The following is a 17,383-nucleotide window of genomic DNA, read 5'->3' on the forward strand; positions in this document are numbered from 1 at the left end:
AGTTTAAAGACAGAGGCCCTGTCTCCCTTTCTCCAAACCCTGCAAATCCATGAGTTTATGGTACTCTGGATCACTTCTGTTTTCTTCAGTACCAAAGAAGCAGTCTATCCCTACACATCAGCATATGATGCTTCCTTATTTTTTTTTATGTACTGTACTCTGTGAATTTCAAGAAAGGAAACGTAAGAATGCCAAAAAAAAAAACACCCCAGGCTCTAGCTGTTTTCAGTGCACTGTGATCCCAAGAAGCCGGTTTGGAGCTTGGCTGTCAGACCACCATCCTGGATCAAACTCAATAGATAATCTTCCCATCCTAAGATTAGGCCCTCATACAGATGACTCTTTTTTCTTCTTCCAAGTATCCCCTGCTTTGGTTTGTTTGCATTATGCATTTACATTTTGCTAAACTGTGGCTCTGATTTCCCATAAGCATAAATGATGCTGACTGACCACCACAGCCCTTCACATGTATCATTAAGGAAGACTCTGAACTCCACTATGGCCTCTCATTTCTATTGCTGAGCGTTTAATGCACACACTTCAATAAACATGTGATCCCAAATTGGATTTTTCTACAGATAAGCAGCTGGACACACTGTGCCACACTCACTGTCAGAAAGAAATGTTTAGCTTGCCATAATTGCCTCAACCATCAACCACAGTGCCTGATGAGAACCCTTCCATTATGTGACATCCCTGGAGGCATATTCCCCCTTCAGCCATGCAGGCATCTAAAGAACCTCAGGGAGCTGTACCATCAGTCTGCATGCTGATCTATGACAAATAAATGTTGCTCAAACAGTTTCTGTCAGTGCTGATTTACTTGCTTTGTTTCTTTGCTTGGGGTTTTAATAACAGTATTAAAAGTCTTTGCTCCCAGTGTATTTGACATTGTGCCATTGGTCCATTAGGATTTGGTTGAGTGTTGTGCATTATTTTTACTTTGCATTCACAGTGTGCTCTGTAATAGCTCACTCTGAATTCTAGCAACGGATGCTGTGAATTTGTATTAACAGCAGTGCTGATTTGTGCAATGCGTAGTAAAACTCTTTGCAAAAGAATACTTAGAGCTTCATGTCCTTTAGCATAGGAGATCACAGTTTCCAAACAGCAACAGAGGCTTTTCTTAGCAAATTGTTCCTGGACTAATCATAATGGGAAGGATTTCAGCTTGGATGGAAATCATTGACACAAGCTGCTGTTGAAGCCAAAAGTTTACGTGGCTTCAAAAAGCAATTAGACACAATTATGGAAGAAAAAAATCCATGAAAGTCGACTAAACACACAGATAACTCTGATTCAGAAATTCCCTGAGCCCTTGGTTGCTGAAGGCTAAGAAAGGATCCTAGGGACAGATCACTGTACAGCTCTTCTCTAAGAGTCTCCTATTAGGCACTGCCTGAAGAACACACTGTTCTAGTCTGACTTAATATGGCCTTTCTTATGGTGTCACGTTAAGAAGTCACGCTGAGAGCACTTACGAAGAGAGAATGAGGAAAAAAGACCCACAAAATATCCCCCTTCAGGTTAACAACTTGCAAGTGTTAAGATTTTCAGCATTTAAATCCTCCTTTGTATCTAATTAGAATTCAGGTCCTCATAACCCCCATCAGCTTCCTTAGGAAGAGCATACACACTGGACTGCACTATAATCATAGGCATTTCGGTGCCCACGGTGCCCTTAATTGGCTGAAGCCTTGCACAGCGTCTGGCATAAAAGCACTGATTTGCTGTAGTCTGTTTACACAAACTGGCCTCAAGTTTGTATAAACTACAAGATGCATTTTTGGCAATGAGTGTTTTAAAGTCTGCCATGGGGTAGGGTCACAATTGCTAAGGAGGAAAAGCTCGTTACTCGGTTAAACTAAGCAGAGGAATCTGGCAAAGCACAGAGAATACGTTACTCTGACAAAATTATAGGCAGTTTACAGCAGTGAAAAATCATTAATTTCGAGGCAAGTCCTACCACAAGTGTCACATCTTAGGAGATGCTCAGCACCATGAAGCTTTCTCCATATGCCTTGACCTTCTCTGGAGAGTGAACATGCCTCCTTAAACAAGTGGTCACTGGCATACTTGATGGACGTATTGAAACTGGGGTAAACAAACATACCTGTCCTGAAAAAAAACTCAAAGACATTAAGGTAAGACTGAAAAAGTAGCAACAGCCACACAAGGTGATTATTTGGTTTGGATTTGACTATTCTTTTTTTTTAGTGGGGTACAGGAATGCACTGGGTTTTGTCATTTTTCTGTTGTGAAATGATCTGGACAATTTGATGTCCTGGGGCTTGGCAGACAGCACCTCAGTTCTTGCTGTTTATCGTTATTTAAACCATCTTGCTCAAAACTGTGGGTGGAAATAAATAAAAAAAAATCTGTGAAATGCAATGAACCAATGACTTTCTCCCAGTTGAAAGACATGTGGTTTAGTTTTGTGGGTTTGTTGGATTTTTTTTCCCTTGGCTTTGTTTTTTCCCCCTCTTCTTTTTGCTAAAAGCACTGGCATTGACAACTACACTAAAAATACCCAAATAGTAGTCTTACACCACCTTCTCACTCTGGGCACTCTTGTGCTTTGCCACAATTCAGGACTCTGCTTTCCCTGTATGTTTTCAGCACCTTTCTTTTCTTCCTAATTATGCCAGTCCTCTCCCTTCCTATTTGCAATAACTAATATCCCCGTGACAGCCATTGCTGAGATGAGAAGGCAGCATTAGGAAAGCATTTAGTGAACATTAATTGCTTCTTAATATGATTTAGCTGCTGGAAATAAGAAAGCTAAGCTAGCTCCATGTGACCAGCAGCCCTACAGGCACTGCCACCAGACTCCATTGGAGATTCAATCCTGTCAACCTGGGGGGGCAGCAGCCATTCACGGATGACACCCAAGGCTACATTTTACTTTTCCAAATTAGCAGCTAAGTAGGGTTGTAGGAGCACAGCAACAAAGTCATCATGACACCACCTGGCTGATTAGTGATCTCTTCCTTCTCTGCGATCCAGCAATTATCAGTTCCCACTGGCTTCACAAGCTAATGGGAATCAGCGGCTGGAGGATGCTGCCAAGATGCAGCAGCTTCCAGCTGTCAGGAGGAGGATGGGATGGGACACAGTCTCAGTGTACTCTCTTCGGTCTCTGCCTTTTCCTGTGTGGCATCTTTGGCACCTGTGCCTTTACCATTTTGACCCTCTACATTATCCTATGTGACACCGTCACTTCAACATGGCAACACGACGCAAGCGAAACTTGGTCTTTCAATCTAGCATTCCTAAATTTGAATCCCGATTTACCATTGATTCTTAACTTGCCCTTTAGTTAGATCACTTAATCTCTTTACTAAGTTGCTCTGCCAGGAATTTAAGGCTGGTAACACGTTAGAGGTATTGTGACAATCAATCAATAAGTGTCTGTAAAGTTGTTGGTAAACAACAAGCACCGAGTGCCAAGTCCAATTTAAACAGATATGGTTTATAAACTTCCCATTTTCTTTGCAAGAACTTTAACACGACACAAAGATTAACCTTCTGATATGGAAAAAAAAATATCTCTGCTGATATTATATACTGGTGCTGGCAGCAGACCTCTAACTTGAAATACGATGTTCTTACTGACATCACTAAATTTCCCATGGATTAGCTGACAGTGATGCTTCAGGACTCATGGGAAAAGTGTACTGAAGACAGAAATAACAGCAAGGGGAAAAAATAGTTTTCTTGTCTGTAATTCCACATCTTCGTCTATTCAGAGCTGAAATAGAATACCACCAGACTTCCCCAAATGAAAGATTTATTATTTTATATGAAGTATTTAATGGGTGTTATGAAACAGTTGATAGTATCCACTAACATAAGCAGAAGCCTTCAAATTTTACAGAAGTAACAGTGCAATTGAAATTTCTAGTATCTGATACCTAGCGAACATATACATACCTTGAAAAGCATCACCGTTGGCCCCTACATGTTCATGTACCATGTCAGGTGGATTTATAGGATAAGCCTGAAGCTGAAGTAAGTTTTTTTGGGAAATGGTGATGAAACACCTTCATGTTCAAGACATCTAGGATTCACGATAACCTCAAAACAGCAAACTTCAGGACTTCTAAAGTCTTATCTCTGGCTTTGGTTCTTGATTACAACTAAGTACTTGAAAGCCAAGAGGACAACTGAGCTGTGTTCAGGGGGATTGTGCACTGAGCCAGTCCACTACCTGCCACCCCACACAGAGACCAGCCCACAGTGGCTTCTAGCTGCCTCCCACCAGCACCCACAGCACTGCTAACCAGTGAGGTAACAAATGCCCTAAAAAAGAATTAGGCATTTCCTGGCATACCCAATCACAGCTGGGGCTGTGCTGCTCCTCTGATGCACCATAGGCATGCTGCTTCCCATCCTTGTCTCTAACCACTTACCAGTCATGATATCAAGACCCTTGTTACTTCATTTATACAGCTGCAGCAGTGCTCGCTCTTTGTGGCCTTCCAGCCCTTGTTTGAGAGCATAAGAGGAGCAGCCCCAGGGCTTAAGAGAACGCTTGCAGGCACAGAAAATAGGATAGTGAAGAATCTGAAAAAAAACAAGATATTAGCTGGCTACAAGTGAAAGGCTGTTATCAAGTATAGCACCTCTACTACTTGCTCTGTTAATAAAGGAGGCTTAATGGCACGTTGTCACCTTACTAGGTTTCTCATAGCACTAGGTGGTCTTGTGAAAACCCCGTTAAATGCACTACTAGGTAAAAAAAGATGCAGAAATATTTATTTACCAAACCCACTGCAAACGCATTCTATAAAACCCCAAATAACGCACTGGGTGTTATTTATAAATAGAGACCTATTAAAGCTGCAGCGACCCAAGTGCACCAGCCGCAGGGCAGGGCAGGGCAGGCACCCCCAGGAACCTGCCCCATCGGCGGCGGCGCTCCTTGCCCGAGGGTAAAGTTTGCCGAGAAACCCTCCCCGTTCTCCCGACCCTGCCCTGCCCCTCAGCGCGGCCGCCCCAGCGGGCAGGGCCCCGAGCAGCGGCCGCGGTGGGAGGGAAGGCGGGAGGCGGGCGGGGGGGGGGCTGTCAGCGGCGGCGCAGGGCTGCGGGCGAGGGGCGGAGCGGAGAGACCCTGTGTCTACCATGACCGCCTCCCCCTCCTCGCAGCCTCCCTTAAATACTATGGGGCGGCCGTAGCTGTGGTGGGTGTTGTTGCCGAGCGCACCATGCGGGCTGTCATCGCCTTGGCCGCGGCGTTGGGCAGCTTGCTGCTCGGCGGCTGTCTCCTGCGGCTGGGTGGCCAGCAGCCCCTCCGCGCCAGGTAGGGCGGCTGGGGGCTCCTCTCCCGTGGCGGTGGGGCTGCAGGGAGGGAGAGCCTGGCGCCGGCTGGGGAAGAAGGAGTGGGACGTGGTGAGTCCCTCGCCGGGAGAGGGGCGCGGCGGAGTCTGGTGCTGTGGCAGCCCGGCGCAGGCTGGGCTCGGCTCGGTTGTTGGCGGCGTGTGAAGGGCTGGCGGGGAGGAGAGCGGCGCCGCTCCCATCTGGTAATGTTTAATCACTGCTTTTGACAACTTTGTTTTCCTGTCTTGCTTGCCAGGGGCTGGGAGCAGGACGCGGGGGTAGCTGCTGTCACGCCGAAAGTGGTGCGAGCCCTCCGGCCGCCCCTAACGCCCCTTCCGCGGACCGAGAACAGGTACTGGCTGACCGCCACCAGCCGCTGGTAGCGGGGTCCGTGAGAAAGGGTCCGCAGAGGCAGAACCCTGCCTGCGCTCCGACTCGTCCTGCCTTTTGTGTTGACGGCTTGATCAGGGAGAGTGTTAAGAGGCTTACCAGGCTAAGAACATGAAAATTCACTCAAACTGCAGTAAATTATTTGCTCATAGGCCCTTTTAATGACAGGTTTTGCTCCAGTGTTGGTTTTGAGCCCAATAAAATGTTGCGTTTAGCAGTTTTGTTAACGTACGATGCAAAAAGTGCTTGCTGTATGTCATCTTCCAGGTATCTTTTATTACTCTTTCCAGGAAGGTGGAGCTGGAGCTGTATAATACTGTTACCGTTTCTGTAATGAGTACTTAGTTAGAAATACCCATTTCTCTTTTAAAATCCATAGGATGAAGACAAATGAGCCCTTTTTCATGTTGTGTAGCATCTTACTTTGTGGGAGCCCTTCCACCTGGTTCCACGTCTTGGTCTTAGATCAGTGTTGATCTTTGCTTTACTGCCTCTTATTTTATACTGTGACGTTAAATATGAAAACAGTTGTTAGAATTAGCTGTGAAACAAGTTATGTCTCACATGCAGGCTTCACTATAATGACTGTGTTTTCATGCTCTTGATTCTTCACACACCGTAGGAAAACTAATAGTGCAGAAGAGGGTGGTGTCATCCTCACATGAGATATTACTATCTAAGAAGTAGCTTGTAAATATTTTTGTTACTCTTTTACTTAATATGGCTTCATTACCATTGCAGTTTCAGTGATTATCATATGTTTTCAATGATATCATATGTTAATACATATTATGGGTAAAGCCACATGATGAAAATTAGATGTAACTGTGATGTCCTGGTTATATTGAAGTCAATGGTGAGCCTTACCTGAGGCTGCCATCTCACCTGACCTAGCTGAATTTGAGGTTGAAACAGCACATGCTTTCCCTAAATGGATGCAAGTGGCATTAGTTGTAGTAGCCATTGCTGTGTACCCTAACAATAGGTTTCTTATGTGTTACCAGTGAGTCACCCTTGTGCTCCCGGCCTCAAAATGTAGAACTTTCACAAGCTGTAAGTTTATAATGTCTTTCAAAATTAGACTGAAACAACAGGAACATGTGCAGAATTCTGACTGCTGTTACGTGCTCCTAGGCTGCTTCTCTTTCCTGTGCTCATTTTTTCCCATTCTACCTCTGTTTTCCACTCCTTACAATTTATTGGGTTTGCAGTATGTACCCTGTTCTGCTTTGCTTTTTGTAGCTGTCGCTCCATCCTCCTCTTCAGCCTGTTTTGTGTTATGTCTGTGGTTTCTCTGTGCCCCATGTTCTACGACCCTTCTTTTCTCCTGCTTGTTTCTGAGCTGCAGTCTCCTTCCACTCCGCTCTGTGCTAAACCATGGAGTCAAACTGACTGAAAATGCTGGCAGACAGCATTTCGGAGAGCAGTCTAGGTACTTTCCATCTGCTGTTTAGTACACTCGCAACTGGAGCAAAGAAAGGGTAAGCAACACATACTGAAGTGGGCTGAAAATCCATGGCATGTATGGGTCGGTTTTTAATCTCTGTAATAAGTGAGCATGAGATTTTAAATACATGTTTTTTCTTTAATTTACTTGGAGGATTTAGGCACCAATTTAGCGCTAGTTTTGATCAACCTGAAATTGTATTTCTTTGTGATTAAGTGACTGCAAAAGTGTGACAAGTAAATTGCTCACCAATGAAAGTTTCATTTCATTCCATCTCCTGTAACTATAGTGTCTTTGGAAGGGATGGCTTGCTGGCTGAATCCAAGAGAGGATGTTCTTTCTCGCCCTAGTGGCTATGCTCAGTAAGCTGGCCTGACAGGAGTTCCTGGTGCATGTTTGGTGTATGAGGAAGGAGAGTGAGCTGCTGGACTGAACAGGAGCTGTTACTTAATCCAGAGAGCAGCTGGACTGGGCAGGGAGCCGTGCTGAAGGGGTTTGATCCAGGCAACAGCTGGATTGGGCCTGGCTTAGGGCCATGCTGGAGAGATTTGATCCAGAAAACATCTGGACTCATTCAGGAGGTTCAGACCCATCCCTCAGTGTTGGAGATGGATGGTCTGGTCAATAGGAATTAGATTCCAGTTTGCAGTGTGAGTCTGCTGCGCTATTCACGAGTATAGCAAAAGCACAGAAGAGTCCCTTGTTGAAATAGGTTGTACAGGGGTTAGTGAATTTTTGAATCGGATGAGGCTATATGAGTATGTTGATCCATGAAACTAGGACAATCTCTTGGTGCAAGTATGGGTCTCCTACAGTATCCCGATAGTTTGATCAGCATTGCTGTGTTGCTGACACCAATGTCCTTTACTGCGTCAGAGTAAGAGGATATGTGTGGATGTTTGATTAGATTCTGATCTCTTCAGCAGTTTGATGCATTTGTCTGGAAAGGTAAGATTTTCTCACCAACTTCAGTGGAAAAGTTAAAAAAAAAAAGGGCACTACCCTGCTTTAACTGTAAGTAATCTAGACAATCTTCAGAATTTCAAGCTAATCTTTCTTCTTATCACAATTCCCTGTGCTGTTGGAGGCATATTTGTAACCAGACATCTCCTGAAGAATCTCCAAAGCCCTATTATTCTGTTGGCTTGCAATATTGAAAGTTAATCTGTTCTTTTACTTCGAGTAATTCTTCTAAAGGGATGAAACTGAAAGATGAAAGAATGAAAAACAGGGGATTGGTTCAGACTGTCACAGACATTTAGGCAGCTGTCATGCACAGCAATGTTTAATTAGGTAGTGACCAGCCACCTAAAGTTCTCTGAAGATCTGTGCCTTAGTAAATGACCTTGAAGATGTGGCTGGTCTCTTGCAGGACATTTCTTACCACTTTTTCTTGTTAAGGGTTAGGTCACTCGAACAATGTGACTGCCTCTACAGTGTAACTTCCAGGTTCTCTTGTGGGTTTACTTTGCAGCCTGCAGTGCCTGTTAGTAGGGTTTCTTCCTAAAAGAAAAAAAAGGTCAGTGTTAGTAAGATTTCTCTAGTAGTCCCCAGATTTATTCATGGAACCAGTAGCATTCACACCGCAATACTATGGTTCTCTGGAAAATCTTCATGTCGCTGCCTCATAGCATCTTCTCAGTTGCTAAGCTGTAACTGAAAGTACAGCTTAAACTTGCTCAAGCCAACAGTACAACCAAAAGTAGTCTTGCACTTGTCCCACCTTTAGACCATTGGTCCTCCCCTCACAGCTGTGTTTTTGCTGGAATATTTGTTTGTGTAGTCACAGCATTAATAGCAAAATAGGGGGCTCAGTACTGCTCGTGCTTATCAGAGAAGGTGATAGCAGTAAGAGGAACTAGGTAGTCTTTGTTATGAGGCCTAGGGTGTACTATGTTAAGCTTGTGCAGAAATTTTAGCTCCTTTTGCACTGTCCAGGGATATATAGCAGATAAATAATGCCAGGTCCTACAAAGGAAGTGAAAACAGTTTTCTCAAGCACTATTTCTATATACTTCGTGCACAACTAATAACAAGGCAGCAGTATACCCTGAAGAGCTGACCATCATTACTATTATTCTGTTAGTGTCACTAATTTTAAGGCATTTACTTACTATTTCCCTAACTTACACTCTTCCTTTGCAGGTCCAAGGCAAGCACAGTGTAGAGACTGTTGGGGTAATTGAACAGTGGGAGGAAGTGATTGAGGAGCTATGAGTAAACAAGTTAGCATTAATACAGTGTTTTCCATAGTATTTGTTTCTCCAATTCCTCTCTCAGCAGCAGATCTTTATGCAGACCTAGGGAATAAACATCTATACTTAATTAACTGTGCTACAGAGACCTGTACATTCTGTCTCCTGTCAAAATACTGCATTCTGGCAGTCAGAAAGTGAAGAGACAGACTTAACCACAATTATGAACAGTAGTTTAGTATACTGTAGCATAATTTGCTAGAGCTTAGATTAGTCAGTACTGGTGCCCACTTCACTATTGTTACCCTTTTCAGTATTTTTTCCTTTCATTCCCAAGTGATGCATGTAGATGTTTTTTAGGAGTGCAGTTCAAACACGGGCCTCATGTATTAGTTCTGTCAAAATGAATAGGTGTTCAACTGAAAGCTGCTGCCAGGACACATTTGTGTTTTGACAGTGGTGAAAGGTTTCTCAGCCTCCTTCTGTTTACTTGGTCCAAGTGAAACTGCTCTGTCATTCTGTCTCTTGCGTACTGTTGTAACATCATTTTAGTGTAAGTACCTGTTCTCTTCATTTTACCCACCACGAGACTCTGCATGTTGCTTGTCATGTTACCTGTCATGCGGTTTATGGATTTTAGAAATAAAAACTGTCTGATGTATAACTCTGAATGCATTGGAAGGTCTTCCTTCAAAATGCAGCTTGTCTTAAAGACCTGATTTAGCATTCCTTAGATAAGCAAAACCTCCGTGGTAACTTGAACAAGGACAGTAGAATCAGTCTCTTTCACAGTTACTGTGATTAATGTTACAAGAGAAACTCTTACTTCTGTGGTTTGATAAAGCCATTTTAATAGTCCATTTCACCAAGCATTTAAATTGTGTATTGCCTTATTAATCAAGGTGTTTTGAACCTTAAAAATGTCACTATATTCTTATCATCTGATTAATTTGAAATAGTGTCAGAGGTAGCGCTTTAGAACACCCTTCCTAGGAAAGTATGGGTTACTGGCTTTTAATTGTATTCAACTAATAGACTATGAGATTCAAATATAAATTAGTCTCTTCAAGGGAGAGATTTAGACAGAAGGTGTTCACAGTCTGGATAGTGTTGTTCAGCGCCACTTTGCTAGAAGGATATAAATGTGCAGTTTTGCGTGCAGAAGTTACCCTTTTTTAGCTGGAGATCCTCAGCTGGAGGAGGGATCAGAGGTCCTGTGCTGCTTCAAGGCAGACAAGAGCAGAAAGCTTAGGAAAAGTGCAACAACTGCTTTTGCTGGGCATGGAGTGAATGGAGTCAATGAGTGAGGCTTTTCCATGTGTTCAGTGTGGACTTAACTCTTGCTGAAATTAGGGGTGAAATTCTTGCTTTTAGTGCTGTCAGACAATCCAGTTCTGAGCTCTTTTGAAAATCTCACCCTGTGTTCTTTGAGTTGTTTCCAGCTGCTTTTATGGGAATTCTGGAGGATTGGCCTTTCAGTCCTGGGCATGTCTTTATGTTACAGTATAATTCACAGCACTCGATGTTGTTTTTCCATTTTTACCTGTCCCTGTACCCCCCTTCATACTTTTTTCATCTATCTTCTGTCCATCCATTTTCCTACTCTGGTAACTGTTTGGGGTCTAGTTTGGTTTTGCTTTCAAAGAGCTTCTCTTTCCTTTCCCTCCCTACATCACTGCTCCCCCAGTGTACTTGTCTGTTTGGTGATTCCTTGCACTAAGGCTCCCTATAGTCTCAGGGCTGCATGCTACAGGTATAGCAAAAGAGGCCATGTAGTTCCTCTATTTCTTATTCTAAGGGTGGGTGCAATAGTCGTCTTAAAGAATTTTACAGGTAAAGGAGCTGCTGTCTTCCTGAGAGCAAGATATAGAATAACAACTTGCTGATAAATATGGCACATGGTCTTAATCTACTGTGGATTTATTAAAGTACAGATGGTGTACTTTCAGAGTTCCTAGAATTACCATAGGAAGTATGTGGTCCTCAAGCTGTTCCTATATGATTAAAAAAAACCCGTTTTTCAGATTCTGGCCAGTGATACTGGCTTTGAGAACATCTAAACCCTAAGAGAAATGCAGCAGAAATTTCACTGTTTTGTCAGTTTTATGAGTTCAAGACAACAGAATATAGCAAGGTTTCCACTTCAAGTTCTCATCCAGAGTTTGTAAAATTAGTTGAATTTAGCCTGATATCTGCGTTGCTGGGCACGTTACCTGATTTCATTGCAGAAATTTTAGCGCAGTTCTAAGTATTGAACAAAGACTGTCATGCACTAGGTCAGGTAAATTCATTTAGTGATAAATGTTGCCTAGCATAATTGTCATAAGTGTTCAGAAATCTAATCTGAGCCTGCTGTCTGCACAACTGTGCAATGAATAATGCAGTAGAAGTCTGGACTGCGCCCTGCACACCCCTTTTCTCTGCATGTGGAAATCTTTCACTCATGAGAAGCAGAGGCTACTCTGACAGTGAAACAGAAATTCAGAAGTTTAACTTCTACTCGGGTGAGTCATTGCTTTGCATGTCTTGCAAATAATTTGTTTTGGTTTTGTGTCCTTTTACACCATATAAATAGAGTGTTGAGTAAATTTTGTGTGGAAAAAGCTGCAGAAGCAGCATTTTGCTGATCTATCTTGTGCCTGCATTGTATGGATAAAGAACTTAAAGTTCATGTTTGGTTTTCCCCACAGCTGTGCCATTTTCACTATCTACTTGTTATGGAAAGGGAAGACTCCTTATTCCTTTTTTTATTCCCTTGATTGCTGTAAAAGTGATTGGCAGGATATAATGATGAAATGGAACAGGAATTTATTTTGATCGTTCTTTATCTGACTTCTTCCTTTTTTGAAATTTTCAGGTCTTGAAAATGTGTGCGTAAAAAGCAATTGTATATTGAAAAAAGAGGCAACTTCCTTCAATTGATCTCAGTGCTGTGAATTTAAAAAGACTAAAAGGCTGTTGAGTAAAGCTTGTATTTGGTTGAGAGAATATTTATTCACTGCCCCAGTGATCTGAGGACATAAATTAATAGTAAGCTGTAAGGACCTTGTAATGATTCTCTGTATGGTGTTGAAACCTGCATGTGAAATAACATTGGTTGTCTGACGATGCTCTGAACGTACCTCACAGTGATCTGATCAAACCTAACCTCCTGATCTTCCTGGCAGGTTTCATGCGTTAAAGGAGGTCTCCTCTGTCCAGCTTCTTGATTTTTAGTTGTAATGAAAAACTGACCTGCAGCAGTAACATGTGCTTGGCTTACGATAGCAACAATTCTCTTTTTTTCAAGGTGCTGCTTATGCACCTAAGCTTCGCCTGTAGCCATTTCCCTTACTTTAAGCTGCAGCTGCAGACGAATCATCTGAGTTTGCTGAGTTAAAGAAGCAAGAGGGAGGAAACATGATTTAGTGCTAACTAAACTTGCTCAGGAACTGGTGTTAGGTTGTTTAGTGAAAGGGCCCATCTGGTTCTTCTGTGTAGACAGAACCATTCAGACCCAGCTGCAATAAACCTGTGTTCGTTCATAAATAGTGTAAGCAGAATATTTGCTGGCACTTGCTATATGAGATCTGCAGAATTGTTTGCTCTGAACCGTGTGCTCTGAGAGCCTTCTGTCCTCATGTTTGTATGTCATTCCTTGAAAAGGAATTAGATGAGGAGCTGTACGCAAGACTGGCGAAGGAGCTCTCGGTAGGTAGTGCCAACTGTTGCTAAGTATTGCAGTCACTGCAGAACTGAAAGGACGGAGGTTTACATTGTGTTGTCTTACCATTACCCTCAACAAGGAGCATGCAGGCTGCTTGTTTCCTTAGGGGCACTGAATGTATACTGGGAAGAAGATCTTCATGATGGAAATAAAGTGAGGGAGCTTCTGTAGCCTGTATTCTGGGTGAATTGTTCCTATGGAGTGACTGACCCATTAAAAAATCCATGGGTGATGGAAAGAGAAGGACAGGTGCTTTGTTCCTTTTCCTCCCCTGTCATAGCTATGAGCATGCCACTCAGTTCAGTAGCAAAATTAACAAGCATTTATTCTGCTCTCTCTTCTTCAGTCAGCCTTTTTCTTATTTGAATTATTTAAGATGTTTTGAGAAAGCTCAAGGGGGACCTTACCAATACCTGAAGGGAGGCTGCAAAGAGAATAGAGCCACATTGTTCTCAGCAGTGGCCAGTGACAGGACCAGAGGCAATGTTCACAACCTGAAACACAGGAGTTTCCCTCTGAACATCAGGGAAGACTATTTCACTGTGAGGGTGCCTGAGCACTGGCACAGGTTGCCCAGGGAGGTTGTGGAGTCTCCCTCTATGGAGACACTCAAAAGCCATCTGGAGATGGTTGTGGGAAACTGACTCTAGGTGCCCCTGGTTGAGCAGGAGGTTGGACCAGATGACCTCTAGAAGTTCTTCCCAACCTCAGCCACTCTATGATTCCGTGACTTGAAATGGCATCTTTCCCAACTAAACTTCAAAATCGGCTTGCCAGAAATCTTGTTTAGTGGTCAGCATGTTTTAACAGGTGAAGGCAATGGCGTTTTGGTCCTTGTTGGTAAAATGAATCGTGGTTCAGCAGCACAGCACATTGTGTACAAACCAGGAAGACCCTTTCTCTTTGTGTATGAGTGCCTCTGTACAGAGATGGCTCGGTTGTTCTGTGTTGCTAAGAACAGCACAGGTTCTGTTCACTGCTGCAGCTCATGCCCAGGAGTGAATGACACAGCATCTGTCTTCTGTATTTCTGTTTCTGGTTTGGACAAATAGGTTGCAATATTCAAGTGGTCTATAAGTAGTGAATCAGTAGAAAGAACCCAAAAGGAAAGGGGAGGGGAGGAAGAGCGAAGGGTGAAGAGGAGCAAGAAAAATAAAAAAGAACTTCACAATAAAAGACAACACCCACAGCAGAAGGCTGGTGATAGAAGAGGGTGATTGTGTGAGACTGAACCTCGATACAGGGTGAATCGAGGTGAATGGAATAAGACACCGGTATCTTGGTCATTCACTAATTTCCAGCTCAATCTTCTACTAGGGCTGCCAGGGCAAGGGGACCACACAGGAGCTTGGCAAAAATAAGGCAACAAGATTTAAAGATTTAAAGTCTGGCACTTGCCTTGGCTCCTTTTACAAATGTTTATCCTCACTGTGTAAATAAACAATAAGAGAGGGAGGAAGTATTAAGCTTAAGAAGTTAAGGTCCAAGTGGAAAGATCCATTTCACCTGTGGTGTTTCCTGTATATATTATATTGGCTCAGAATATTGCATTTCATCAACAAGTTTAGGGAATTGCATCTGCTAAATATTTTACTGGTGAATATTTTAAATATCTGCAAAACATAATCGTTCAGAGACTTCCCACTTCATTTCTCTTTCTAATTACATTTTCTGATTACAGTGTGAAGCAGAAAATATAATTCACACTATGAAATAGGGTTACTTTGACGAATCAAACATTTTTATCATCACTAGCAGCAAACTCCCCTTTTATACAAGAGCTTCACAATAAGTCAATAAGATTTCTTTGGTAATGTTTTCAGCTAAATCAGTGGTTATTAATCATACTGATATAGCAAAAAATGTGACAGCATTGTCAGGGACTGTTCTGTCTTGTAAAGTTTGTTCCTTTTTTGTTTTTCTCCTCCTCCTCTCCCCCCCCCCCCCAACAGAACAGCTGTTAATAAAAATGGAATTTACCAGTTCGAACAGGCTTCAAAATGTAAGGCAATTCAGGACAACATTTTGTCATCATCTACCAAGAAGAAAAGGTAGGTGTTTGCTGTGCTTTCTGCTTTGTTTGTTTTAAGTAGGAGGGTAGAAGATTGCCCTCTTTCACATAATTCTTGGTGATATTAATGTGGAGCTATACAACAGGAAACTGAAATTATATAACTAATGTTTGCCTGCATTTTTTTCTTTCACATGAATTAGATTTAGTCAAGGTTGTATTTTATTTTTCTTATTTTCACAATATAAGCAAGATTTCTCCTTGCCAGTTAGCAACATTTTATTCCAAGATATTCACAAAAGGCTGTACAGAATTTGTGAGGTATAATTTCATTCTTGAGTGTCTTTTTCCTGATTGGTGAACACTCCTGCTATGAGCAACCCCCGTTAATGGGTTCTTTTCAGTGTATTCACTAGAGTAGGTATGAAAATGTACTAGCATAAAAACTTGCTAATTAATTTTACTCATTATAATGAATGGTTCACAGGCAAAAAATACTCAATTTTGGCTACATTGAAAAAAAAAAAAAATCCCAGATTAATTTTGGATTTTAACCTTCTGTTCTGCCTTTTCCCAACATGGAAAAAAGACCTTTGATATCAGCCCTGCACACATTCCTTGCCACTTTCTAAAGTGAAAGTGGGAGAGGCAGCACATTGCTTTTGACATGTAACATTTTGTCTATATGGATGCACCAGTAAATAAAACATTGTAAATGAGAAAGGCTTCCCATTAAGACTGGGTTCTAGCTTAAAATTAATTATTTGACATGATTGCTTTAAAATTGGAAGATTTAAAGCTTCCCCCCCCCCCCCCCCCCCCATTTGTGAAGAGAAGTGGAATGCAAAAAAGCTCTCCTAGAAATAATTCTGTGCTTTTCCCCATTCAAAGGACAGGAGATGTCAAATTTTATCACAATTTTAAAACTTCTCTGTCTTTTCTGCCCCCTCCTTTCACCTGTTTGTAAGTCACCATATTCTCAGCATTCTGTCTTTACTCTTAATTATTTATTTTTTCTCCTCTGTAACCTTTCCTTCCACCAACATTCCACATCATCAGCAACACTGTTATTGAAGTTTTACTCTTTTGTAAGGTGTTAGACCACTATGTTACTGATGCACTGCTGGTGAGAGCCAAAACAGAGACTGACAAACAGAGGTCAAAGAACACAGTTGACTTTAAAATTCAGTGATTAACAGCAAGAGAGGGACAACCAGTCACAGTAGTGCCTCCAAAATCCAGCTATAGCAATATAAATGCTGTTATTTATTCCATGCGGTACAAAATTGTACAGGCTGCAGCAATGCAGATGAGCTCTTCATACCTAGAACGTTTTGGAGCTGAGACTGTAGGAGAAACTCTACCAAGTGTGAGACCTCTATTCTGTGACTAAAGAGAAAGGAGCTGCACCATTTAACAAGGCAGAAGATGAGCTAGGCAGATAAGAAGAGAAACATGCTTGGAACGAAGGAGGAAGGGATTGCTTTGTGCCATGAATATTGCAACTCATTGCCTTTCACTGAGAGGAGCTTCAGGGATCTGTGTTGCTTTTTTGTGACCCACAGGCACGGTATATAAATGTTTTATATTGCAGTTCTAGACTTTCAGGGACATTCTGGATACTCCTTCCTTTTAAGTTGGCAGAAAGGGAAAAAATAGCTAGTTTAAAGGTTGTCAAATGATTTGATAGTAAAAAACGCAATGTAAGTGGGTACTTATTATTACAGCAGGTATGTGCTGGTGGTGATAAAGAGCCTGAAATGCTGAGTTTTGCTGGCAATTTTCCATTTTTATTCTAGAGCAAGCCCTGTGCACACTCTCCTGAGGGCTTTAAAAACTAATAGCTGTTTTGGTACTATTAAAGTGTCCAAAGGCAAAAGGGACCGTCCTTTTCTCTTGCATTTCCTGTAGTTATTTCTCTTTTTATTTGCTTCTTTCTTGAACATGAGCTGCCAAGTAGGAATATCTCATTTTTTCACTCTTGCTGCTCAATTTTCCTTCTAATTCAAATAGCCATTTCCTCTTTTCCCTCTGCCACCCCTCCCCCTCTCCCCCAGTAGTTGTTTAGTTATAGCAAGTAACAGTCGGGCTGCATCTGTCTTCCTGTTCTGACATTTTAACTATTGTCTCCCTACTTTCTAAACACTTCCGTCCTTGCTGTTGTCCTTTAGATATCTGCCAGAAATTAGAAGGTACTTACACTTCGTCAGTGCCTCAGCTGTGCATAATGATTCTACCTTAGCCACTGCAGTTAATATAGAAGGTCACTATGTACCTGACAAGTGCTATAGACAAAAAAACCCTTCCAGGTGTTA

The 17,383-nt window shown here is 42.2% G+C and overlaps 1 protein-coding gene across 9 annotated transcripts in view; it reads left to right on the forward strand.

Moving 5' to 3' along the window:
- The first annotated feature begins 5,044 nt into the window (after positions 1-5,044).
- ST8SIA6 (ST8 alpha-N-acetyl-neuraminide alpha-2,8-sialyltransferase 6) overlaps positions 5,045-17,383 on the forward strand; it is a 47,153-nt gene continuing 34,814 nt past the window's right edge. For 4 of the 9 annotated variants that reach the window (XR_009967641.1, XM_062633707.1, XM_062633710.1 and 1 more), the window contains exons 1-3: positions 5,048-5,302; positions 5,576-5,671; positions 15,010-15,108. Coding sequence is in view for 7 of the 9 variants with exons in the window: in XM_062633707.1 (XP_062489691.1) it covers positions 5,208-5,302; positions 5,576-5,671; positions 15,010-15,108 (290 nt within the window). In the remaining 2 variants the exon portion in view is untranslated. Of the gene's footprint in view, positions 5,303-5,575; positions 5,672-6,713; positions 6,763-15,009; positions 15,109-17,383 lie in introns of those variants that run through there. The other 5 variants (XM_062633708.1, XM_062633714.1, XM_062633711.1 and 2 more) reach the window with 5 other exon arrangements.

Source organism: Pezoporus occidentalis, unplaced genomic scaffold (genome assembly GCF_034315485.1).
Source record: "Pezoporus occidentalis ecotype Australia unplaced genomic scaffold, CSIRO_AGI_Poc_V1 ctg40, whole genome shotgun sequence".
In the NCBI taxonomy this organism is placed as follows: Eukaryota; Metazoa; Chordata; class Aves; order Psittaciformes; family Psittacidae; genus Pezoporus; species Pezoporus occidentalis.